The 27,863-nt window shown below is 40.3% G+C and overlaps 1 protein-coding gene across 1 annotated transcript in view; it reads left to right on the forward strand.

Moving 5' to 3' along the window:
* THSD7B (thrombospondin type 1 domain containing 7B) overlaps positions 1 to 27,863 on the forward strand; it is a 568,319-nt gene that overhangs the window by 174,571 nt on the left and 365,885 nt on the right. Inside the window, exons 6-7 of the mRNA XM_078070024.1 lie at positions 19,148 to 19,339; positions 21,065 to 21,299. Of these exons, the coding sequence (XP_077926150.1) occupies positions 19,148 to 19,339; positions 21,065 to 21,299 (427 nt within the window). The remainder of the gene's footprint in view (positions 1 to 19,147; positions 19,340 to 21,064; positions 21,300 to 27,863) is intronic.

Below are 27,863 nucleotides of genomic sequence, written 5' to 3' on the forward strand. Positions count from 1 at the left end.
GTAGCTTTCAATATGTTACTATCACAATTATATCATAACTATTATATTAGCTATTATGTTGTAGGTTCTCAGCTCAGGGCTTTGCATATATCAGATGAATTTTTTTTTTTTTACATTAACCAAAGAAAATAGGAGTGCTATGAAAAAGCTACTGTTATCCTCACAGTCACGCATGAACTAGAAGTTCTTATTGTACAGGTGAGGACACTGAGGCACAGAGAAGTTAACACCCAGGTGTTTAGTGTCCATGGCAAATAAGTGGGAGAGGTAGGATCTGAACCCAAGCAGTCTGACTCCAGAGTCCATTATGATATACTGCTTCTCAGTTAATGTTGGGGTTGAGAACCTGACTTTTGGGAATTGTTTCCCAGTTAGTGCCTGATGTCTCCATATGGACTTATCACAGGAATCTGTCAGGAGTACAGGTTGGGGTGCTTTCTACAAAAGCATAAGATATAGTTTATACCTTAAATAGACTAAACATCTTTCCCTCTACTTCTCATTCATTCCTTCATCCAGAATTTATTGAGACCTACTTGTGCTTGACATTGTGTTAGATGTTTGGGACAATCTTATAAAATACAAAGTGCCATCTTCATAGACTGTGTATTATACTGTTTGGGTACTATATAAATGTTGATTTAGCCAGAAGCTAATGTCCATTGCATCACAGTATATTATAATGCTGAACTCTTAGTTATAGCAGTAAATATTTGCCATGGAAAAGCTGTGCTTTAGCACCAAATGTGAAAAACTTATGCACCAGGGCATGCTGGTTGGAGAGGTCACAATATCCACAATTATGAAATTTTAGGTCCTAATATGTAAATTTCAACACATTTTTTGATTGTAGCAGGAAATGTATTTTCTGTTCCTTCTTGAACATTTGTCTTTTTTTTTTTTTTAAAGATTTTATTTATTTATTTGAGAGAGAGAGAGAATGAGAGACACAGAGCATGAGAAGGAGGAGGGTCAGAGGGAGAAGCAGACTCCCTGCCAAGCAGGGAGCCCGATGCGGGACTCGATCCCGGGACTCCAGGATCATGACCTGAGCCGAAGGCAGTCGCTTAACCAACTGAGCCACCCAGGCGCCCAACATTTGTCTTCTTAAAAGGAAATTGGATATGACACCAAAGTACAATCCATAATTAGATCTAAAATTAAAGTTTTAATTAAAAATTAAAAAAATTGCTTTGCAAAATATACTCTTAAGAAAATGGGGGAGAAAACATAGACTATGAGAATATATTTGCATATCACAAGTCTGATAAAGAACTTGTATCCAGATGTTGGTTTGCAACCCCAGGAGCTTACTGGATATAATCTGAAGCTGGCGCCTGTAAGCATAGGGCAGGGAGAGACCTAAGACAGAGGTGCGCCGTTCCTGATTGGTAGGTACCACTTTTAATAAGCAAAGAGAACTTAGATACGGGGCTTGTCTTGGGTGGCTGCAACATGAGATTTCTGATCCTGCCTGCCAAATCTTAAAATTTATATGGAGTTCTTAAGTGGGTTCAGTCACATATACTGTCTTTGTGGTCTCACTACCACATCGCTGTCTCAAGGCTGTGTCCTTGGGCTTCTGGGAGTGAAGAGGGCAAGCAGAATGCACATTCCAAGGTCAGGGGAGGGGGTGAGGAGCGTCTAATTGCCTGGGTCCAACTCACAGGTCACCTAGCAGTTAAGACTTCTTCATGACCTCCTGCAACACTCCATCCCTTGTGACCAGCTCTTACGATGTCCCACAGTGCCTCCTCCCACAGTGTGCTCTGAGGAGTCACTAGCATGGAGGTGGCTTCTTTGGCAACAATGGGGCCACACTGGAGGCAGATGCCAGATGCCACAGTGATGATACAGGCACATGCAATAGAAAACATAGATTAAGACACTGATTTTCAAAATCAGTGACAACTGTTTCCACCAAGAGCCCCTTGTTCCATTGATTTATTAAGTCCTCTAGCCTGGAGCTCAGATCATTCAGGGTGTCCTCATGTGATTTAATGAAGATGATATATTAGCATACTCCTCAGGTTGAACACACAACATTTTGTTTGGAGAACAGCACAGGTGCCTCCTTGTGAGGTAGAATAATGTCCAAGGCCATCCTGTTTGGGAGGACTGCTTTTCTCATTAGAGGCATTTCAGTGTTCAGGAAGGACAGACTTGGTTGGCTATGATGTAAGGCTCTCCGGTGGATTTAGTAAAGGCTTCTATATGTGCTGTAACATCCCCCAGGCCACGGGTGGGAAAGCAAAGAAGGCATCCAGTGATCAGATCAGTGGAAAACAGAATGTGCCCCTCTGGCCTTGGGGAGAGGGCGATTGGCAATTGTTAACGTGGGGTGGATTCTCTCCTGTGTCCAGGGAAAACCCAGGGTGCAGCAGCCCAACCACGCAGGTGGAAGCCACGGCCAACAGTTTGTGCCACATAACCACTGGCTCCCGTTCAGGGCTACTTAATAAGTACCTGGCAGCCGTCCCAGTCAGTGCCAAACCAGCCACTATCCTCTAATATGACAGAATGACTATATAGTTTTGGTGATATCCATCCCATATTTCTTGTACAGTTGAATTGGTTCTGTCTAGGGTGATTTTTCTGTTCCTAACATAGGGCTACCCAGGTGTTTAGTGTCCATAACCTGGGGTAAGCCACATAGACCTGTCCCAAATCTGAGCATAACCACCCATGGCTTTGATGATGATGTTTTTAGGACGCTTCTGGTCAGCAGTTTGATGGGCTGCCTGTGTGGTTTGATTGACAGTAGAGGAAGACCTGGGCCCACTGTTACTGGTAGTGTGTGGCACGGATTTCTGGATCAGTATTGGTGATAGCAGATGAATTAAGAGTACTGGTCCTAACTTGTTCTTCCTTAATGTATTGCTGTAGGGCTTTCCAGCCCCCTCCCTGGAGTGGCAATACCACCATGGCAAGTTGGCAAGCTAGAGAGGGACAGCTGCCCACATACTCAACAGTTGTGTTGATTCCTTTGTTGGCCATACGAGTGGGCCCACTGTAGAAAAGTATTTCTATCAGGTGCCCATCTTGTGACCAGACGCCATAGGAGCAGCAGAAGTCTAAGGTCAAAAAGACAAATATTTCATAGGAACTTGTATAGGAAGCCCTTCTTCTATAAAAATTACACCTGTGGCCTAATCCTTAGATGTTAATGTGGCAGCAACTTGAGGAACGTGACCTGGTTGTGCACACCACACATGTTGGCTGGAGGAGGCCGCATTGTCAAGTATGAAGAGATGGACTGGGGGTGATAGGCCAGACCAGGACCCTTCCCTTCTCCCCTCTTTCATGGGTCATGTTCCATTCCAGCTCTAGCGCATTTCAACAGGTCACCTTACAGCAGGACAGTGGGGTCCCAATGGAGATTGAGTACCCCTTACTGAGGGGTACAAAGTAACACACCCATCCCATTGCAGATCCCTGTAGATAACTCCTTTCTCTGGCATGAAGGGGCTTGGTGTTCTCAGCAGCACAGCATGCTGATCCACAGTGAGAGTTGGAGCAATGACTGTTTCCCGAGACTTCCATACACCTTCATGGTATTTGGTGCCTCAGCAGAGGTCCCCAGTCAGGCATATGGAACAACAGGCTCTACTGGTTGGTCATTCAAAAGTATTAAAGCTTGGGACAGTACTTGGGACAGTCCACCCAGTCAAGGCGATTTTACCTGTTATTAATTTAATGTGCTGTTTTAATATTCTACTTTTTCTCTCTACCAACCCTGCTACTTGCAGGTTGTAGGGGAGAAAGAACCTCTATTTAATGGCATATTCTTTTGCCAAGTCTTGCATATCATGACCTTCAAAATGTGACCACTGGTCACTGTCTGTTCAACAAGCACATCCATACATGGTACTCTTCTCTAACCCCCTAACGATGGCAACCTACTTTGCATGGTGACAAGGGAAAGCTTGGGTTAGGTCTGATGCAGTGTCCACACAAACCAGGACATATTTAGAAACTTCATCCAGTGGGGGCCAGGGCCAATACAATCAATTTACCAATCCCTCATCAGTTTGGAACTCTGGTGGATGCCCCCGGACTTCCTTGGCACTTGCCTTGGACCTTGTTGAGAATACACAGGGCCTGCTGTTACTTCGTTAATCAAGTCACTGTATTTCAAAAGCAATCTGGCATCCTTGGCAATATGCCATCCACCTGGGCACTGTGGTGGCCACTCTTTCTGTGCACCTAATCTTCTGTGTCTACTGCAGGGTCCATTGCTAAGGCTTGGACCTGAGCAGAACAGCAGCTTTCTGATTGTTGGGGGTGTCAGTCTCATATGAGCCGAGATAAGGAAGACGGTGAGGACTGCCCGAGGCTCCCGCAGGAGAATTAAAATGTCTTCCCACATATCCTGACCCCACAAGGGTTTATTCATAAAATCATCTACCCCTTGGCTTCCCATTGTCTGATCTGTAGGGTAAATCCCTTTAGAACAGCCTAACTGACAGTGTAAAGGGTTCACAGCCCCAGCTCATGAGTATTCACTGGCCAAACCGCTCTAAGTTCAGCTCACTGGCTGCTGAGGTTTGTTCTTGTTTCCATCCAGATGGTGTCAGTGCTGGGCTGAATAGGGATCACGATCCCTGTGGACAGACTGCCTCCCCTAGACCCATCTGTGTAGCCGCATCGGTGGGAATTTCCTCCACTCCCTCTATACAGGCCACAGGGGCCGCCACAGTAAGAAGGACAGGGGCATTTGGAGGATCTACACATTTCTAGAGACAGTGGGCTGGTGGACAGGGTGCTCCTCTCCTGCAAATCAGTTTGCCACTTAGCCAAGAAGGGTTTGAACCATGGCAGAGGTGGGTTGATGGGACATATTCTCAACCCACCCTTGATAGGAAGGGAAGTTCTTACCTTGATATGCTGCTGTTCCTTTGAGGGAGGCTCAACCTGCAGGAGCTCTGTTATACACTGCTAGGAGCTTTACCTCTATGGGGCATAACAGGTTTTTGATCCCTTCCAGAGCTAGGACCAAAATCCTAGGGGTACTCTCTCCTTCCATTCTCTCTGCCAAGGTGCCCAACCCATACCTTCCAGAGTCACGGACACATGTAACTCAAATGGTGGCTCTGCTTGAGAGATGACCAGAGCTCTACTCTGCTTCATTAGAGTTTTGTCTTCTCAAAGGCAACTTACTGTTCTGATTCCTAGTCCCTTATATGTCCTTTCTTTACCAGGTGGTATAAGAGATAGAGGCACTGTGTCAAGTGGGGAATAATTGTCTCCAAAACTCCCAAATCTCTGTAAAGTCTTGCTCTGACTCACATTTTTAGAGTTTTGATGAGCTTACATTTTATCAGTCACAGCTTCTGGGACAACATGCACCTCCCCTGACCAGATGACTTCCAAAAACCTTCGGGTGGTTCCTGGGTCTTGAATTTCTGTGGGTTCCCACACCCATCCTCTCCCTCACAGATACTCCAGCAAAGCCTGCAGGGTGTCCTGCCACAGAGGCAGTCTTCACTTGTTAACATTGTATCATCAATGTCCTGGGTCTATTTTACTAATATGGGGAAGGAAAACGGGAACAGGTCCCATGATATATGGTGGGGCTGTGCAGGTAACCTTGGGGAAGCACTTGAAAAGTCCATTCTTGCCACTCTTGCCCCTTTCACATGGAGGTAAATTGATTTTGTGATGGCCGGGGGTGTATTGGGAAAGGCATTTGCCAGGACAGCATGGTGCACTCCTATGACCCTGGCAAAGGCATCTCAAATAGTGGCAGTGGTGGGCACAGCTGCATGCATAGGTGACATTATCTTGTTCAATTCTTGGTAGTCTGAGAAAAAAAAAAAACTTGGTAGTTTTTTACCAGCTGTACCAGGCTATTGAAAGAACTATGGACAGGATGTACAACAATCATTCAGTGCAGTTCTTAGATAGTTTCTCCGACCTCCTTATGCCCCCAGGCAATTTATATTGTGTGACAATTACCACTGTTTGTGGGGATGGCAGGCTTACTGGCTGCCAGTTGGCATTTCCTCTTAACACTGGTTTGATGACTCTAACCCTGGGGTGGAATTCACTGATAGAGGTCTGCAGAGTTTGACCTTGTAAGATATCAGTGCCCAATATATTCTCTGGTATTGGAGAGATAAAAGCCTCATATGGGGGGGGGGGGTGAGTTGAGAGAATGTCCAATCTGCAGTGTCAAAAGGACCTTCCTGACTATAACTTTTTGTCCTCCCTTTTGATGGCACTGAAGGACCAGAAAACTTCTGAGGGTTATCGTGTATTAGAGTATATGCGGCTCCTATATCCTCCATACCTGTCACCTTTTGTGTATTTCTGGAGGACTAGTGAATACTGAACTCAACATGAGGTCTCCAGTCTCCTCCAGTGGCTCTCACCTGGAGGCAGTCTTGGTCTGCATCCTATCCCCAGGACATGGGAGGCACTCACACCAAACAGGACTATATCTCTGAGGCCTCTGCTGGAGCAGGTCAGGCATCATGGGTGGTAGGGGTAGATGGGGCAGGTCTGAACTATTGTCCAGGTTTTAAGGCTTTCCATAGGCCAACCAACACAGCATTAGGTTGTCAGTCTATCTGTTTACATGAGGGCCCTGCAGCAATGAGGTCATTGCTTTAGGGTTATCTTTGCCTGACCCTTTACAGCCAAGTGGGATAGCCTGTTGGCATTCTGAACTCCCTCTGTCTTGGGTCTTCTCCAGAGCTCATGTGCATTCCTGGAATTTGTCACTTCCCACCAGATCAGCAGTGGATTGCTCAACACCATAAATGTCTTGTCTTACAACTGGGCTCAGCATGTATATCAGTGTCTCATACCAGGTACTGGGGGCAGACTGGAGTATCTTAGCTTTCATTCCTGTAGTGAATGTGGCCTGATCAGGACAGGGTGGAGATGGCATGTCTCATTCCCAACCCCCCAAGAATTTGTTGTACCTCCCTTATAGATTTTCCTCATTGGGCCAAGCCTCGGTGCAGGGTAGAATCATCCAATGTATGAGGGAGTGAGTACCTTGAATCCTCCTACTTCCATGCAGGTGCTGCCAGAAGGCAGGATGTATGGGATGTTTTACATTATCTCTCTCTTTTTTCTGCCCTGTGGAGAAATGCTGTGGTGCCCTGTATCCCATAACTGCACTAACCACGTCTGGACACTTTCCCTGGCTTTTCATTGGAACTTGGCAGCTGTATCAGTAAGGTTAGTAGGCATATATTCTCTCATCAGGAATGTTTCCTGAATTGGGGGCTGCCCCACTGCCTGGGGTGGCCGTTGCTATGCTTTTGCTTTCCTTTGTATCAGTGGTCAGAGGGCATGGGACATTCCCCCGTTCACTGTCAATCACAACATCCCCCTCTTCATTCTCCTCTTTTCCCAGGGATTCCACCACTTAGCATCCCAATCAGGCTTTGTCACAAGTGCTTGGACTTTAACTGCAGCAGGTTTTGCCCTCCTAGCTTTGCAGAAGGGCACGCTAAGGTCTCCAGCTGATGATCCTGCTCCCCCACCTTGTCGGCCATCCCCGAAGCCGGTAGAGTATCAGATGACCATCCATCCTTCTGTATCCTCAGCTCTTCCTCCAACTCCAGAACCCGAGCTGCAGCCTCTAGTGGGGCCTCAGTGGCAAGCCGAACTGCACACAGTAGAGGCCAGCCCACCGTAGCACCCTTTGTTCTCTTCTGAGCTGCAGTGCGCTGTGCACAGATCTCACACAGGGGTGTTAAAAAATCACCCCTGTTGTCTCATAATAGTCCACAAGCATCTGATATATGGGCCCCTCCTCCTCACATAGAGGTTGATGGCCAACTCATGCAGATGCCTGCTTCCTGGCTGGCTCACCAACTATTAGTTCACAAGCTCCTTGGGGCTTCTCAGGTGTGATCTGAAATTGGCCCCCATATGTGGAGGGCAGGAAGAGATGGAAGAAGGAGGAAGACCACTTCGGATTGGTAGGCGGTAGGTTTAATGAGTGAGGGACCTTACATACAAGGTTTGTTTTGGGCAGCTACAAGATGAGTAGATTTATACACCTGCCTGCCAAATCTTTAAAGTTTATATAGAGGCCTTAAATGGGTTGGTTCAGTCATGTATTCAGTCCAGATGGTCTCAATACTGCATCAGTATCGCAAAGCCATGTTTTTGGGTCAGCCTCTGGGAAAGGGAAAGGCAAGTGGAATGCATATTCCAAGGACAAGGGAGGGAGTGAGGAGCCTCTGATCGTATGGGTCCAGCTCACTGGTCTACCAGTGGTCACATCCTCTCAATTCCAGACTTTATAAAGAACTCTCAAAACCTAACAATATGAAAACAAACAACCTGTTTTAGTCAACTTTGGTTGCTTTGGCAAAACTAGATAAGGTGGCTTAGACAAGGGACATTTATTTCTCACAGTTCTGGAAGTCCAAGATCAAGATGCCTGCATATCTGGTATCTGGGGAGGACCTGCTCCTTGGCTTGGAGACAGACACCTTCTTACCATGTGCTCTTCTTTTTCTTCTTATAAGGACACTGATCTTATCATGAGGGTTCCCCTTGTCATGAAAATCTAAGCTTAATTTTCTTCTAGAGGCCCCACTTCCAATACCATCACATTGTGGGTTCAGTATATGAATTTTGAAGGAACACAAACATTCAGTTTACAGCAAAACCCAATTACAAAATGAGTCAAGGATTTGAATGCACACTTTACCAATGAAAATATAGAGAAGACAAAAAAGCACACGAAAAGATGTTCAACATCATTAGCCATTAAGAAAATGTAAATCAACATTTCAGTGTAATCTCACTGTACCCCTATAAGAATGATGAAAATTAAACACCAAAAAATATGGTCCTATCAAGCATTGGTAAGAATGCAGAGCAACTAGAATCTCCATACATTGTTGATGGGAAGGCAAAATGGTATGGCCATTTTGGAAAATAGCTTGGCAGTTTCTTATAAAATCTACACTTACATATCACCCAGTGTTACAATGAACACCTAATTATTTATGCCCCCCAATGAACTTATATTCATATAAAAATCTATGTGAATCTGTTCATAATCACCAAAATGTGGAAACAACCCAAATGTCCTTCAGCAGGGGGAAGGGATAAACAAAATGTGCTACATCCATACAATGGAATGCTACTCAGATCAAAAATAAATAAATAAATAAATAAAAAATAAATAAATAAATTATTGATACAAGCAATAACATGGTTGGCCCTCAAATGCACTTTGTTACAAAGACTACATGCTGTATAACTCCATTTTTTTTATGACATTCTGGGGGGAGAAAAGCAAAACTATAGAGACAAAGAACAAATCAATGATTTCCAGGGATTAGGATTGCTGGGGACAGATTGACCCCAGAAGGGCAGCACAAGGATATGTTTGTGTTGATAGAACTGTTCTGTATCATGATAATGGTAGTCAGTACAAGGCTCTATGCATTTGCGAAAACCCATTGAACTGTACAATACAGAGGGAATTTTATTGTTTGTAAATTAAAAAGTTTGTGGATAATGATAAATAATGAAAAAACCCACACATTGGCAAGTTTTCTCGTGTGAGTACCTTAATGAAGTTCATTTCCCTTGACTTTGTTTTTCCATTTCTCAAAATTTATTCTTAGGAAATCAATCAATGTTATGGTCAAGAATATTCTTTGCAGTGATATTTGTCACAGAGAAATTGAAAACATCTTAATTGTGCAATGATAATGAGATAGCTGAATAAATTATATTTCTTGTTTACAGGCATTCAAATTATGTTTCTGAAGGTTAATTATATAGAAAGAAATGATCATCCTTCACTGCTGTACTATCAGTTTACTCTATTGACTTACCCAGTTTAACTTAAAAATATTGGTTCTCAAATATTTGCAAACCTCTAGACAACTTGAAGTACTTTCTAAAGGTCTACCACATATTCAAGCTGGTCCAGATCCTTTTCTGAATAGCTAGATATATAAATAGACAGGTAGATAGACAGACAGACAAAATGAATAATATTGTTTCTGCCTTTATACTCATTTCAGTTCCTCTTTTATTTTTCTAGCTAAGACAAAATTAGGATAGAGAATAGAGATAGTATCTTTGATCTGAATCATTTTTCTATTTGGGATATCCTTTATCCTCATTTTCACCAATAATAAAAAGGCACATTATATATAAATGGTGCTTTGCAATTTCCAAAGTATTATTTTACATTAGCCTCTTTGATCTATCACCAGACCGAATAATATAATCAGGGATGATAGCAGTGCCCCTCCTACCACTTATCCAAGGCATCCGAAGCCTAAAAAAAGTCTAACAGTTCTCTAGGGCCACATTTTGGTTAGGCGTTTAAGGCAGAACTCAAATCCAGACGTCACAACTTCTCATTAAATATTCTATTCTTTATAAGTCACTGTTTATTTACTTCAAGATTTTCCCTTTTGAAGAAGCATGTCCTACATTATATATTCCATTATTATCATTCTGGATTCATCTTGTACAAAATATAGAGAATCTCTATAAATTCTCATGACAAACAGTTTCTCTACTAAATGGATGTCATCAGATTGTGTTTTGAGATGTAACAGTGTGCTTTTTTTTTCATTGTGGACAAGACCCATTCCCCCACATCACCTGATTTCTGAGCTATCCACTGTGTCCAAAAGATCAAGTTTATTAGACCTTGAATGCAAACAAATAGTGTAAGTCAGTGCCCCAAAATGGCATTTGAAGCTCTTTTCATGAGAACAATAATCCTGAAAGCCAGGATTCATATGCAAGAGCCAGGCATGTGGGAGAGAAGTGTTTTGTAAATTCCAAATAGCTCCCTGTAGATATCAAGATGGGAAGCCAAAGGACTCTATAGAGCTTTAGCATCAGCCAGAGTTCTACATTGGCCAGTTTCCTGGGCCAGAAAGGAGGAGCCTAGAGAGGATATCAAGAGAAGGTACACAGATGAGTTTCCCTGCCCCCCCTTCTTTTGCAAATGAAATATTGGGCTGTGAAAATGAAAACTATGGATGTTTCAGGTAGGTTAAAGGGAAAGAAAAAGCAGAGGGACTGTTCCCTTGTTTGACACTTTGGGAAGCAACTATGCACACACGGTTCCCTGCACCACACATATAGGAATGGGGCTGCAACAGTGAGATGATGGTGTACTGTGTTTAGGCACAGAATGGACACCAGAGCTCACCACTTACCACCCTCCCAATCTGGTCTCCCTGGGCCTATTTAGGACATGGGGGCATCCCAAAATCCCTGTATGCCCCAGTGTGGGATGTGGAAGTGTTGACTGCCCCGGGAAAGTGGACACAGCTTGGAGTCAGGTCTAGATGAGTATGAAGTATGTGGACTAGAAAATCAGAAGCTATATCGGAGACCCTGGAAATTAACAGTAGAGCAGGTTCATCTTTAAAAACTAGGTACTGATATACCAAGACCAAGTCAATGGGAATATTTCAGTAGGAACTTTAAATGGCTATATCTATGTTTCCCCATCCCTTCCCAATTCCTGTCTGTCTTCGACTACCAACCAGAAATTGGGGCTTGTGAGCAAATTGATGTCATTTTTAGAAAAAAAAAAAAAAGTTATTTTCCAAGGTCCAGTTTCCAAGGTCCATGTCAAAAACAGTACTATATAGTAATTTTTCCCCATACCTAAGATGTAATGAGTAATTTTCAAACCTTTTACACACACACATGAAATAGTGGTTACTTTCTCCTGGAACATGTGAGTAAGCCCAAGGAAATGTGACATTTCGTTGCCAAGACATGTTGTTAGATTTTAGTTTGTTTTTTGTTTTTTCTTTGAGCAATTTTAGTTTGTTTCTAGTGTTTCTACTCTTTTGCATTTTCTCTCACCCTGAGTAACACTTAGTACAGTACTCATGACCTAAAGGTATTGTAATCCTCTACACTTGACTGACTCTACTGGATCAGGCCTGTGTAGCCACGTACATAAATTGTCCTGACAGTGGGTAAAAGATAAAGGAGTGTCAATGAAGCATCATGTTTAAGAAATAGGCTCTAGAACTTCATTGCCCAGGTCCAAATTCAAGCTCTACTATTTTACTTGTGTTTGTCCTTGGTCAGGTTGTTTTACTTCTCTAAGACTCAATATGGTTGTGTCTAGGATGAGCATAATGATAGTTCTTACCTCATAGTATTGTTGTGACGTTTAAATGAGCTGATACGTGTAATTCACTTAGAGTAATAACTGACATCTGCTACATATGGTGCATGAGTTTACTGTTACTAATGCTTTGAGGATTACATGAGTTAATAACTACATGTAAAATGTGAGATTGTGCTGGGCACATTCTAAGCGATCAAAGTGTTAGCCTCTCTGATGATGTTATTATATGCTGGGGAACTTCATATAGCTGCTCAGTTAGGCTTCTGAACAAGCAGCTCACCTGCCATGTAGATGAAATTTCAGCTAACTTCTGGCTTCTGTAAACATATTTACCTTGGAAATATTGTCTTCTTATTTTTAGCTGTTATTATTTTTTACCAGTTCTTTTGAGTCCCCCCCATTCATCTTAGCCTTTGTTCTTATGTTCTCTTTCTTTCTCTTTTATTAGCTATTAGAGTTTTATTGTTTCTTTTTAACTTTATGAGTATCCTTACATCATTATTATATATTTTGTTTTAGCTTGTGTCTGTGTTATTTATCTAACCATACATTATACTGTTTTTGCTGAGTGTCCCTACTTTCCTCTTCCTATCCGGTCTTGCATTCTGTCTTATTCTACCATCCTTCCATTCTGAGCTTTTTTTCATCCACTTATCATTTCCATTTTTGCAAAGGATTGCCATATTCTGCCCCACCCATGATGCAATTCCCAGATGATCAAGGTGCCCACCCCTTTGGGCTTATTCTTTCTAATACTAAATTTATTTGTTAGCTGACAATAGATTGTGTAATCTCCCTTCTTTATGTTTTGGCATCAGCCAGAAGTAATGTGATGAGGAGTGCACATGTGAGGTAGGAGCCAGGAAGCAGTCAGCATCATAGATAAGAATATAGTTTAAATGTCTAACAGATATGATTTCCAGTTCCATTTCAGACACTTACTAGCTATATGACTCTGAGCATTTTTTTTGTTGTTGTTAACTTTCCTGTGTCTCAGGTGTAACAATGGTACCTAACTAATGATGTTACTCTGAATATTCAGTACACCCCTACATTAATGTGGTTGGCACAGAGTATAAGACACTGTATGCTTTCTCAAATACCAGATGCTGATGTTATTTTATGGCAGTTGCTTTTGTTTTTATTATTAGGACCCTGATAATACCTAACAGCGGGTTTCTTCGTCTTCCAATGTGTGTCAACTAGGTAGACAAATACATTTCAAATTGTGACAGAAGAAGCAGAAACAGTCATTGTATTGCTGGCATTGCATTGGTGCACATAGATTGTGCTTAGTCCTTAGCTTTTATTTTATCTTTTATTGATTTGAAATAGAAACATTTCCTTAGCTAATTAGGGTCTCAGTCCAGAAGTGGCCAGGGGCTGCTTACCTTTAAGAAAGTAACATTTAAATTTAAAAATGAAATTAAGTGCATATCAATTCCAGTAAATTTACCATGTATTATCTGTTGATATCTTACTCAGCTGTCGGCAAGCATTTAATCAACATTTATTGGCATTCTTTTCTGAGATTTAAATAGGACATAAAATTTTATGACATGTAGAGTATTTTCAATAACTGTTTCATTATTTTCCACAGATAGTATAATAATATACAAGAGAACATATCAATAAAGTACCAAGAGTGCATTATTTGGGGGAGAGCAAGGTAGTTTGAAGTTTGTATAATGACAAATGTTGGTCTACTTTCCAAATTATACTGTAGATTATATTGTGAATAGCTGGGTTTCTCTTTTTTTCCTCCATTTTGTTTATAATCCTTTCTCTTCTTGTACACATAATATAGGTCAGAAAACTAAGAATTATAGTTGTTTGTTCTTTTATTATAAAAGATAGATAGGGTCGCCTGGATGGCTCAGTCAGTTGAGCGTCTGACTTGATTTCGGCTCAGGTCATGATCTTAGAGTCATGAGATCAGGCCCCTTGTTGGGCTCTGCACTCAGTGAGGAGTCTACTTGAGATTCTCTCTCTCCCTCTCCTTCTGGCCCTCCCCCCACTCATGCTCTTTCCCTCTCTTTCTCCCTCTCTCTACCTCTCTCTAAAAGAAATAGATAAATCTTAAAAAATTTAAAAGATAGATGGTACTTCATAATATTAAATTCTAATTCCTTGGAGGTCACAAAACAAAGAATGTTATAGGATGTAGTATATAGCATAGGTATAGTTTAAATACTAGTTTGCTATGGAAAGCCCAAACTCTAATAGCTTATTAGCATTAAATTTAGATGGTTGCTTGACCAGTAGCCATAGAGTTTGCATGAGCTCTTTATACTTTAAGTAGTATTTGAATTGGAAAAAGAAACATTTTTAGGGAATTGTAAGTGTATTCAGATGCTCAGGAATCTTCACTTCATCTAAGTACTTTTGCTTTTAGCTGGAAATGGGAAGAGAGAAGGACAGTAGTGTGAACTATGGCCAAGACCTAGTCATCTGGCCATCTATGCCACAGTCCCCAGAATCACAAACAAAACAGTGATTAATATGACCCTGAAATTTTACTCCTGGGCATATACTGAGAATAATTGAAAACAGGTGAGCAAACAAGTACATATATAAGCATGTTCATAGCAGCACTATTCACAATAGCCAAAAGATGTCCATCAGCAGATGAATGGATCAATGAATTGTGGTATATACATACAATGGAATATTATTCCATCATAAAATGGAATAAAGTAGTGTATATGGTACAACATGGATGAGACTGCAAAGTATTATGGTAAGCGAAAAAAGCCAGACACAAAGGATCAGAAATTGTATAATGCCATTGATATGGAATACTCAAAATAGATAAATCTGTAGAGATAGAACATAACTTGATGCCTGCCAGAGTCTGAGGAGAGGGGGTAATGGGGAGAAAATGTTTAATGGGTAAAGGGTTTTATTTTGGAGTGATGAAAATGTTTTGAAACTAGATAGAGGTGGTGGTTGCACAACATTGTGGTTTACTAAATGTTACTGAAGTGTTTACTCTAAAATGGTTAATTTTATACAATGTAAACTTCACCATGTTAAATTATTCAAAAAAAATGGAGAGGCAAAGTTGAAGCAGCATCATATCCCATATTCTCAGAGTCACAATTGGTTTAAATAAGTATACTCTGTGAGGAGAGAATGTGGAGTTTGTCATTATTGATCCTAGGGAGGCTGATGAGGGCTGGAAGCAATTTCACAGTCTTCTTGAAAGATGAATTCAATTTCCCTCTTAAATATATTCTATTTTATTATGACATTAGATTATCAGAGCTTGTGAAAATCACTATTAATGGCTAAGTCTCTGTCCCATGTGCCACTTTATTTTCCATGCTTGCCTGAGATTTCAGTTGGTCTCATTGATCCATCCGAGAAAATGAAAACAGGAAAGTATAAAAATGCTCTTCTTTTGAGATGGATTCTCTCTGTACAATGGGAAGATAATTATACTGATGTGAATGGGCAGATGAGGTTATTCAGGCTCAAGTGCTTTATTTTTGGCTCTTAAATGGTTTAGATTCACCAACCATATAAATAAAATGATCTGGATAATTATAAATAGTTTTTATAGTTTATGTGAACAGGCTGTGAAGCTGTTGGTTGTTATTTGTACACATATATGAGTGGCAAAGCAAGTGCTTTCCATGGCTGTAACATCATTCTCTAGATTTTTCAGATAAAGAAGGCCATTACGTTTTTGTGGAGCACATCTTTGCAAACAACAGTTTTGTTTTTTTTTTTTTTTTAAAGCTTTGTATATATTGAGAGCCATCCATATGCTAGATGCCTTGCTAGGTATGTTGCATAAATGATTTATAATCCTTAGAATATCCCTGAAAGGTGTTGTTATTTCTTTATTACAGATGAAATAACTGAGGTTCAAAGAAGTTAAGTGACACTCAAGAGGATAAGTGGTGCTAGGATTCCCCTTTATTTATTTATTTTTATTATTTTATTTTGTTTTTTAGGATTCGCCTGTGGACACTTAACTGTATCCAGCTAGGACACTTTGTAACTAGGATCCCATCCTGCAGCTCACTCACAAATTACAGACCCTGCTTATGACTAGTGGTTTGGTTTCCCTGAAGAAAATCTCATATGTTTGCTCACATGTCTGAATTAGCCTGTATAGACAAGCTATCAAAATGTTGGTGGGATTACTGACATTTAACTGCACTGAGGAAATAGGTATATCAGTTTATATGAAAGCTTAGGTTTTACAAAGCATTTGAGCTCCTGACATGAATAATGAGGGTGCCGAGTGATGACTGGAGAGGATGTTAAATTTGGGTCTTGGCAAACCTGAGCAACTGGGAATTTAAGGAAGGCAGAAAGATGACAGAAGTTGTGTGTCTGTCTAAGTCATTCAGAATTTGATGTCAAATCACTCTTCCAATGTGGATTTTCTCTTCTCTTCATGCAGCTTCCCTATTGTCTTCTAAGTACATGGTATTTTCCTACCACCATACTTTCGTTGATAACTTTCATTGCCTGAAGTACCCTCTTTCATTGCCACCAAGTTTCTATCTTTCTATTTTTCCTTGTTGAAAGCCTTCTGATATCATGCTAGACCCCAGAGGACCTTCTCTCCCCTGAGCTACAACAGTATTTTCTGTTTGAAACACACCTTTGGAACTTGGCATTTACGTTTGGACTAAGTTTTCTTTGTATATGTTTATAGCTCATCTCTGATATGAAGCATGAACTCGAGGGGGGTAAATAATAGTATCTTCACTAATTTTTACCTCGTCATATACCTTGGACATAGTACATGCTCATCAAATAGTACTTGATAATTGTATAACTCTTGAAGGCAGAGTTTTCTAAAAACATATTCATAAAAATACCACTACTAGGAGATATTCTTCTCAAAAAAGGACGGTCATTAGTCAGATAAGGCTGAAAAACACTACCCACCATTTTCACCCTAGGAAATTTACACTGTACATTGGCATTTTCAACACTCTGAGTAGTTCTTCAGTAGTGAGACCAAGTTTACTGTTTTAACTCAGAATTCATAGGTTTCTCCCACTTTTTTGTAAGAGCCCTACTAATACCTATTATTCCTCAAAAATGTCCTTTGCCAGACACTGCTTTAAAGTGCCTTGTATTAGTCCCGCATCGGGCTCCCTGCTCAGCGGGGAGCCTCTTTCGCCCTCTGACCCTCCCCCCTCTCATGCTCTCTCTCTATCTCATTCTCTCTCTCAAATAAATAAATAAAAAATCTTTAAAAAAAATAAAGTGCCTTGTATTAAAATTATGTTAATAATATTCACAAATGTGGAAATTAAAGCTTGATTAGATGCAGGTTGGGCATTTGTTCGGTCTCCTTGCTTCTGTACTTGGGGAAGTACTACCTCTCAGCTGTACTGGTGTGTGTGTGTGTGTGTGTGTGTGTGTGGCAGAGAGAAAGTATCTGTGTGCATGTATATATGTGTGTAACATACAGTGTGGACTCAACCTGAAGATAGATTAAGACTGAAAAGAGAATGATTGGAACTGGTCTTTCAGCTTGATTATCTGCTAGAATCTCTATTACTTCTCATAATATGCTTGAAAAGTTTTATTTGTACCTCAGGGGCAATGAGCCTGGCCTCATTTACAAATATGAATGCAGATGTTAACAGTGGACTGTCTTCTCCTCCAAGCAGTCTTTCTCACTGTCGGCTGGTTTTATTTACTTCCTCAGCAAAGGAATATCCATCTCTGTAGAATTAGACACAATGTGGTTAATGGGAAAAGCAGAAGCTTTGGAGTCAGAAAGTTTTAATTTGATACCCAACTCAGGCCTGTGTGACCCTGAGCAAGTTTTCCTTCCGGAACTGCTGACTCCTCATCTATAAAACAAAATGGGTTACACCTGCCTCCAAGAGCTTCTTACGAGGACAATGCCTGGCACAAAGGAGATGCCCCATAAGTAGTAGTCCCCTTTGTACTTATTTTTTGCACCAAGCAGATTATGACAGGAGAATTCCACAGGTGTAAAGTCGCAGAGACAAAACTGCCTCCTTCCTATAGATGCCATTCCACATTCTGTGTTGTTACTTCAAACTATAAATTATATCGTTATTCTTCATGTCTTTTGTTTTTATGAGGTGACAGTGAACAGGGCAAGTAGTAAGAGTTGAACTATTATCTATAAAGAGTAACACTAGAATTATAATAGTGACCTATTCTTACATAACCTAAAAGAGAATTTTTTAAATTATTATAGTTATTTGAGATATAGAAAGGTAACTTAGAAATGATCCCCTTAGTCTTAATATCTGTTCATTGTAAAAACAAAAACAAAAAACCCAAAAACTACCCCCTATATATACATATATATATATATATATATATATATATATATATATATATATATATGATTTGAGTAATTCATCAGATCATTCAGAGGGGGAATGATAAATGTAATGTGGAAAATTTCATGTGGGCTTTCAACTTTGTGTCAACATTACACAATTTTAACTACAAGTCCCTTTCCATTGTGGTTTGGGATTATTTACCACTAGGTCCAAACAGAACAAAAGAATCGTCATGTGATAACCTTGCCTAAAGTTACATTTTTGGAGGTAAAAGCACCCAACAGGTAATTAGAATGATGTAATTCTTTATAGCATAGGATAGAATGTTCAACATAAATTGAGGTTTGCAGGCCAACAGACTATTCTGGCCCCTGTTTTGCAGAAAAACATATACTTATTACACATGGTTGTCAATAGCAGGTCAATCATGTCTATCCGTAGCCATCCATGGCTCGGTTGTTCCTGGAAGAAGCCCATTTTGTCCCTGCGAAGGGTGACAAATGAGAGTCTTGCTGTGGTGTCTAACTTTCTAAATGCCAAATGATCTCCTGGCAGTTTTTCTTGACATAAATATTATGAATTGCTGAAGAAGCCATCATTTTTCACACTTTATTGGTTTAGACACCTGGTGAAGTCTTCTTGGCTAAACTGAAGCAACAGAGGAAGCAACATGCCTAAATGTTCCTTGGACTGTCCTCAATTGTGCAGTAATCAGCATTTGTCTCGATCTGGTTGATTACAGGAGAAGATGTGTCAGGGAGCCTCTGCCCAGCACCCCCGCCTCCTGAAAGGATGCCTTGTGAAATTCCCTGCCGAATGGATTGTGTGCTGAGTGAGTGGACAGAGTGGTCATCCTGTTCCCAGTCTTGTTCAAATAAAAATTCAGATGGGAAACAGACCAGGTCAAGGACTATCCTGGCATTGGCTGGAGAAGGTGAGTAATAGGAAAGGCTTCAACAGTGGAGTCAATTGCCGACTTACTATTTTTTTTCTAGTAAGCAATTGAGAAAGTCATATAGTAGAAGTAGCCACGGATAGGTGATAGCTCTGTTGCCTGAATCAAAATTAAGTTTCATTTCCATGCATGCCTTTTCTCTTTAATCCTCTAGTTGATCTAGATTGGGTCCTATATTTACATGAATTGTCTTAGCTCAAACCTATATATAGGCCATGGCAATCAGATGGATGTTATTTTTCATTATACTTTCTTGGGGATAAAAAAAAAAACAAAGTTTGATTGACACACATCCAGCTTCAGGTAGCTCATACATTGGGAATATAATTGGAATATGTCTGGTAAAAAGAGCTCCAAATGAGGAATCAAGAGGCATGGCTTCTTGACCAGGAACTGCCACTAACGTCGGCCTGATTTCCTGTTCTGTCATGCTGGCATGTTGTGAGAGGGAAGAAGATGAAGGCTCTGAAAATGGCTTTGAAGAAGCTAAAATGTGCTATGGAAATGTAGACGGGTGACATCAGAACAAATTGGAGGAGCAGCTGTTTCTATCATTTATAGCGATGGTGTGTGTCCCCAGACGCACATGTCCTTTCTTTCAGGCTCTCCCTTGGCTTCGTCTGCCTACGGCTCAGTTAGAACAGCAGGGTGGTGCGGCCGCTGGCTGTGAGGAGCTCCTTTTGAAACAAGATTCTGTTCTCTGATCCTGAAAAATGGGGCCAGGGTCAAGATGAATGGAGATTTTCATATTCTTAAAGTGCAGTTACTTCGCGCTCTTGTCTTTTATATTTCTGGAAGGAGAAAAAAGTCAGTAGTATTTAATGGGGAAAAAATAACAAGAATAACAAAACCAAGGTCACAGATCTTTTTGAGCATTTGGCCCACTGAATAAAACATCATAAGGTGGAAGAGTAGGAAAAAAATCAATATGTTAGGTAAATGCCAGTTTTTACATGGATATAAAAATGTGAAAGAAAAGACAGTAATGAAGTTTGATTGTCTGACTCACCCAAGAGTGTAAGAATGCACATCTGTCTGGTCTCCCTGCCAGTGGATAACACATTGTCAGATATCATTTCAGAGTTTAAGGATGGGCTCTCTTCTGCCAAACTTTAAGAGACACTTCTGGATTAAATTAAATTAAATTGCAGTAAAATGCATTGCTTGATGGAGGATAGGTGTCTTAAAATGATTCTCTGAGAAAAATAATGCTCTCTTAGGAAAAAGAGGTCAGATATAGATAATGTGTGTGTAAGTGTATATGTTTGACCTAATACCACTTTAAGGTCATGGGCTAGTGTATCTAACGGACTAATTTATGTAGTCATCGTGTTACTAAAATAAAAGCAGATTTCTTTGGAGTTTATCTCAGAGATACATGATCCAAAAGTGGGAAATAGAATCTGGTTTTTGTTGTTGTTGTTGTTGTTTTGTTTTTGGTCAAATCAATGTGTACTGCTGCCTATTATTTAGGAGGGAAAAGTACAATATATTACCCTCAGATTGTTACTCAGGACAAAAGGATCATGGCCCTAGAAAGGGCAGAAGGGTTCAGAGGCCCGGGCCTTTGGAATCCTGTATCAAAAACACCATCTTTCTGGACCATTAAAATAGCAAAAACAACAAAAATAAGAACGACATAACAGCAACCTGGTAATAACAACAGCAACAACTATGTATTCTTTTGTATTTTGATTTTCACAGGTGGAAAACTGTGTCCCCCTAGTCAGGCCCTCCAAGAATATCGTTCATGCAATGACCATTCCTGTATGCAGCTCTACTGGGACACATTGCCCTGGGGCCCCTGTTCTGAAGACACATTGGTAACTGCCCTTAATGCAACCATTGGCTGGACTGGAGAAGCTACCTGTGGTGTGGGCATTCAGACACGGAGGGTCTTCTGTGTCAAGAGTCACGTGGGACAAGTGATGACCAAAAGGTATCACCAATAATTTATTGGAAGTGCATATGATTATTGCATAGTTGAGTATTTTTAGTCAAAAACATTTATCAAGCAATGAATATGCTTCAGTCTGTGCTGGGGGAAAAGGATTTTGTTTCATTTGACTCTTAACGACTAGAATTTATCTCTCAAAAAGGAAGGTAGAAACAGTTATAATATGGATCATTAGTAAGATTGTAATCACATGCATTAGCTAATGGAAAGTAAATGTGGCCCACAAATATTGAATCTGTTTGAGTAATCAAACATTTTCTTGACCTCATCTCAGTATTTTTGGCATTTTTTTCAATCATGTGAAGACTAGGTCAATGTGAAGGTAAGTTCTCCACTTTGAAAGGATAGGGTTGTGTTACACTCTTTGTTAGGTTCCATTGATCTTTTATGCAATGGGCAATAAATCCATAAAGCCATTTGAATAGACTAATTCATGCCTGTAAGTAGGTTGCAATCTCATACATGTTAGACTCTGTACCTGAAGATATAAATCTGAAAAACAAAACAAAAAAAATAGGATAACTTGGACATGGGAACTAGGATATAGATATCAAAAAGGGTCAGGGACAATTGCAAGTGATAGAGGAAAAAGAGTAATTAGGGCAGAGAACACAGCTGTGGGACTTTTATCACTAGACCAAATGAGGAGATGTGACTTTTCCTCAGTCCATGTGGGAAGCCTCTGGAAAAGAAAATGTAAGGCACCTATGAAGTATATAGTGACCAGGTAACTGTCCTGTCCATGGAGATTTCCTAGTGGATGTGTTTCAACTAGTCTCTTCCTTGTGGTAGAAGACTCTACCCCTGTTGACAGGGGTGATATATCCCCAGGATGGGCATGCTCAAGCTTTTGTCTAGTGTCACAAATGAGGCAACTTAGAGCTCTTCTCCGGGAATTTCTGAGTTGGGAAAATGAAACCCTCTCTTCATTCTGTTCATGAGGCTCTAAGTATATGCATTGACAGTTGCCATAGGCATGGTCCTAAAAGAAAAAGGCAAAGGGAGTGGAAGTGATGCTCAGAAAGAAGCAGAAACTGAAGCAGAACATATCCTGGCAGCATCAAGCTCTGGTCCCATCTCACTAAACATGCCCCTACCCTTCCTGGCAACGTGGGCAGACACATTTGCTCTTCCACCTAATTCGATCCAATTTGCGTTGCTGTCCGGGGCAACGGAAACGCCTGATTAATTTCACCTTGGGCCACCTTGATGCTAGGCGCTGGACTTATCCACACTGGCATGGAAACCACAAGAGTTGTGTAAGGAAAGTCATAGGAGCCCAGTTAAGGGAAGCGAACCGCTGCTGGCGGAAGTAGTGCAGACTGGCCAGGTGCTGCTGGGTTGGAACATCCGACGTGCAGATGGCTGTGCAGATGCAAGCGGAGATGATACGACTTGCAGTGAAGCACAGTCCGCAAGACCTCCTCTCTCTCTTTCTTTTCCACAGGGCTGGAGTTGGATGTTCTTAATTGCCGCAACCCCAGACTTTGGCACAATGTCTAGCATATAGTTAGTGTACCATAAATGACTTTGGAATTCATAACTGAACTAGATTGGTGTGCAGGAAAGTTACAGGGTTCAACAAGGATTGGATGTGAATTGCAGAAGATTGAGAAAAGCTGATATCTCTCCTTTGTTCAAGAAAAATTACTTGATCCACCATCATACATTTTGGCAGAGGGGACTGCCGTAAAGAGTAATGACTAGATCAGATGTATGACCTCCTACTCTTACTAATTCATAAATGTTATTTCTGCTTTAGACCTGACTCTACATTGCTTGTGCTGTTTTTGGAGTATCAAATGATGTCTGTTGTGTTTTGCCACTTGCCTCGTATGTGTAGCACTACATGGACTGATTGAATCAATGGGAGTTATAGCCAAACATGGATGATAATGTTTTACATATCACCTGCCTCAGGTGAAAATCTAATTCACAGGGTTATGGTAAAATCCTTAAAGGCTTATAAAGATATTATTCAGACATGAGAACTGCTTTTATCTTGGGAAGGATTGTAGCCTTGATAATGTTCATTTTTATGATGTAAATTTTCAGCTGCTTAAAAAAGACACATGAAATATCAGCTTGAATATACAAATAAAATTAAATATGGCTTAGGTATATCTACATAAAATGCAGCAAACTATTATTCCTTATTGTGATGAGAAAATTTAGCATGCCTGATGTCTGATCTTCTCCCCGACACAAAACTTTTCAGCTCTGAACCAGAACAGGAAAAATCCACTTGATATGAGTACAGTTTGTTTATTTCTTAGCAAAGGGACATTAGAATTAAGAGTGACACCAAATAAATTGCCACATTTAAAGGAACATTTGGACATGAAAAGTTGGATTATATAACTTCAAATGACTGGTGTTGTTTTTGTTTTTGTTTTTGTTTGTAAAAGCCTGAGCACATAAATGTTATTATTGTGAATAACCCCTAGTTTTGCTCGGCTTACCATCACAGAAAAGTGAATCGTACAGATGTTTTCTCTAACACACACACATACACACACACACACAGACGTTGCTGATTACTTTTTACCCTGCTAATGAAGCTGGAGACTTAACAACTTAGGTTGAATTCTTACTGTATGTCTCCAAACAACCCTGCTAAATATGAGGAGCCTGAATTGACGTGAGTAAAATTAATTTAAAAATTTTAGGTTAAGGAGATTAATTGAGCTAAGAAATTAATACCTAATGTCCAGTGAAGTGCATAGTGAGATAGTGAAACTATCAGCAGTAGAAAATATCTTTTGTTCTGCCCTTCTGAAAAATATATATTTTTTGTTCTTTTTATGTGAAAGCTATTACAGTAGAAAAAGATTCCCTGCCATTTGTGAAATCCTTGGGGTGGGGTAGGGGAATAGAAACAGAAAAGGAGAAGGAAACATCCTGAAGAAGGAGGGGCCTTCAGGGTACAGAGAAAGAAGCATGTCTCCATGGAATGGATGGGCTAATATAATGTGTTTTGTCTCCAAGCCCACTGCACTGGAAGGCAGAGTTCCTTGCAAGTTCTTGCTTCCCTGGGTTGGTGTTTTGGTTTCTATGCAGTTGTATAGGTGAAATTGTTACCATTGTATGAGTAATAGAACTGATCATATCAGAAAATGAGAACTAGCCAGGGCAGAAGTAGAACGGAAGTGAGAGCTTATTGGGATAGTTCCGGGGTTTTGTTTAGTTTTGTTTCACTATTCATTGTTTTTTTTTTTTTTCAGTTGCAGTATACAAAAAAATTAATAATAATAAAAAAGATTAAAAACATACAATTCGGAGCCTTCCTAAAGTCCTGATAAGGCACTTTCTGCCTTTAATGTGAAAACACCTGGCATTGTGTGAGATATAATAATACAGAGCTCCATTTAAACATTTAACATTGACAGAGTTGACAGGTTTGCCCCACCTAGCTGAGTGAGACGTGCATTGGTTCCTGGGTCAGAGGACTGATCAAAGAAATGGAGCATCGTCTCTGCATCTTGATTATGGAGGCCTAACTGAAAAATGGCAGGTCTTTGTAGCTCAGTTTGATGCATTTCAGCACAGTGCTTATAAGGAGCTGAAGGCTACAGGGTGACAACGAGATAGTAGTTATAGAGCATTCCAGTGCTGGTCCAGGGAAATATATGTGCCGAAGTGAAATACATTCATCCTTTTATTGAAAGCACTGCCAATCTAGAGTCTGAGTGTTACATGAAGTTAGGAAGTATAAATTATGACAAAAGCCAAGGGGCCATACTTTGTTTACTAACTAAAAAGTGAATCCATATGTTTCCCGGGGTTTTAAGGCTTTAATTTTGTTTTGGAAATGGCTGGATAAATTAGCCTAATATCTCCAGGGATTTATTTGTCTTCAGGCTCCAGTAACATTGAATACTATTCAATCATTCACTTACTGTTATTAAATATTTACACTGAGCTAAAATATGGCACTTTTAAGATATGATATAAGATGGAATTCCACCATCAAGGCATTAAAAATTAGTTTATGTATTGTGCACGCATACACAGGCACACAGACACACAGAGACATGCACACGCACACACACACACACACACATGAAAACAGCATGAAAGCAGTCAAAACCTTTTTTTTGATCAATGTCAATACAACAATACAGAAAATAAACCTTACGGTTTTTCTTAGAAATGGAGGACACACATGTTGCTAATGGTCAAAGACAGTATTTTTGAAGGCTAAGAAGAAACTTACGAAAATTAGAAATGTGATGATTCTTGAAGGGGTAGACATTATGTGAATAGAAAGGAAGAGGAAGTTGAACCCCTGCAGAAAAGGTCAACCTTACTGGCAAAATAAATGAACAAAAAAACCGTTTTCACTGACAAGAGAATATTTGGCTCTATCAGACCGAAAATCACATTCCAGTTCATGGCCTCTATAAAAGCAATATAACCTGAGCTTGATCTTTGCCACTGAGGAGATGATACTGTTTCTCTCTTTCGGACTTAAGGGAAGAACGTGCAGAGAGAAAGGGGCTATATTCTGAAAAGCTGACACTATGCCCAATGAGTATTTATTGTGAGTGTTGCTAATCAAGGGTAAATCAAGTAGGCAAGATCAGTTTCCTAGAAGAGACTAACACCTACTCCTAACTGAAGTGAGCAAAATCCCTTCAAGATCAGCCTCCCTCTGAAGCCTGAAGCCAGTGCCACAAATATTTGTAAGCTGTTTTGCCAATGGACGAGTGAGTGTGAAATGGCTGGTTGGGCGTGGGGCCCCTGCTGCCCCACTGGGCACGTAGGAAGCTGGCGTTGCTCAAGTCACACTTCCATTTCCAACCATACAGCAGGCGCTGTTGGAGAGGAGTTAGAATAAAGAGCAGCTCAATTTAATTTTAGTAGACCTCAGAATGTGCATAAAGGACTTGGGAATGATTTTAGTGTTTTTTTTGCTATCTCTAATAAAGTATGACATAAATTTTCCTTACCCAAGTAGGTTGTTTAAGTAATACTATATTCCCACAAAGACACTCTTCTTTCTTTCGATTGTTTTGCTTATTGAATTGATCTCTTTGATAGACAGCATTTCTGTGTATACTAAGGATGATTAATAATAATGCCACTAATAATTTATTGAGCAATTCTTTTTCTGTATGTCCATTTTCCATTTTTATCCAAGTTTTATATAGTCCATAGAAGAAGTAAAATAATACAGAGAGACTAATGATGGCAAGCAATAGGTCCCACCCATCTCCTGCTCCGTTTAGTATCCCACATCTCAAACACAACCACAGCCACATTTTAACAGTTGTTCTGTGTTTTCTGTCTGTCTCTGTCTCTGTCTCTGCACCACCACTCCCCACCCCCCACCCCCCGTTTTGACTGGGTAAGCCTTCACATGGTTCACAAATCATAATGACATGAAAGGAGAAATATAATATATAGCAAAGAGAAGCCTGATGCTCACAGCCCTTCTCCCACCCCCCTCTCCCTGCCCCCTGTCCTGCCACTAAGCCACTGTGTTAGTGTCTTATCTCCGTCCATTGTATCTTTATGTCAGTACAAGTGTATATTCTTCGTCCTCTTCCCTTTCTCGTGTTTACCTCTTAACTCTAAATGATACATTTTCCACACATCATTCATACATCTCCTCACTTATCAATTTATAATGCCTATTCCTTGATTCCCTCTCGTGAAAGCAATGAACCTTAGCCCGTTTACCCTAACTCCTGTCTCAAATCCCAGATTGTTGGTGTTCTGTGGGTAGGTTGCGTTAGTACTCTTGATTGATCTTTTTAGAACTTTATTTCTGTTTTCATTTATATTTAGATCGTCACTCTGCCCACGTGCTTTGTCAGATAAGGACAACCAAGCCTCCACTCTGTCTCTCTCCCCTTCCATCTCCCCTGCTTTGTCCACTGTGTCTTTACCTGATGGTGGCATGAATGATATCATGTACATTCTGTTCCAAGGTCAAGTTCTGTCTTCCACATTTGGCTTATATATTGTTTTAAAAGTTTTAGAACTAAGAAAATGTTTTCATTTTGATCATTATCTAAATTGATGAGGTCTGATGTCAGCCAGACTCTTGGATGACCAATTTTTCTTCCTCTTCTCCCACATCCATTATTGTCTGTCCCCTTACTTTGTCTTGGTGTTTGAAAACTGGACAACCTTTGCATTGGCATGTTGGTCATTTTGTATACAATTCTTGGACTTTTCATCTGAACTCTGTTTTTTTTTTAATTCATCATTTCCTCATTAGCTTTATCTCCTCTATTTTCTCTCCTCTCCTTCAAGAAGGTCTATTGATTGTCTGAACTTGCTACACTGGTGTTTTTTTTTTCTATCATAATTTGTCTCAAATGGTCTCTCCCCATGTGGCTTTGGGTCCATTACTGATTATTCCAATGCCTCAGTTTATCATGTGAAAATGAAGGTTATAATGCCTCTCACTGTTGTCATTAGGAATAAATGAAAGAAGCTAGCCAAAGCCCTTAACTCAGCACTGCCTACTTAATACCAGAGCTCATGTTGTTAAGCTTTACCTACACTGCATTTATATGCTTTATGAGGAACTTA

This window comes from Halichoerus grypus, chromosome 4 (genome assembly GCF_964656455.1).
Source record: "Halichoerus grypus chromosome 4, mHalGry1.hap1.1, whole genome shotgun sequence".
NCBI classification, from domain to species: Eukaryota; Metazoa; Chordata; class Mammalia; order Carnivora; family Phocidae; genus Halichoerus; species Halichoerus grypus.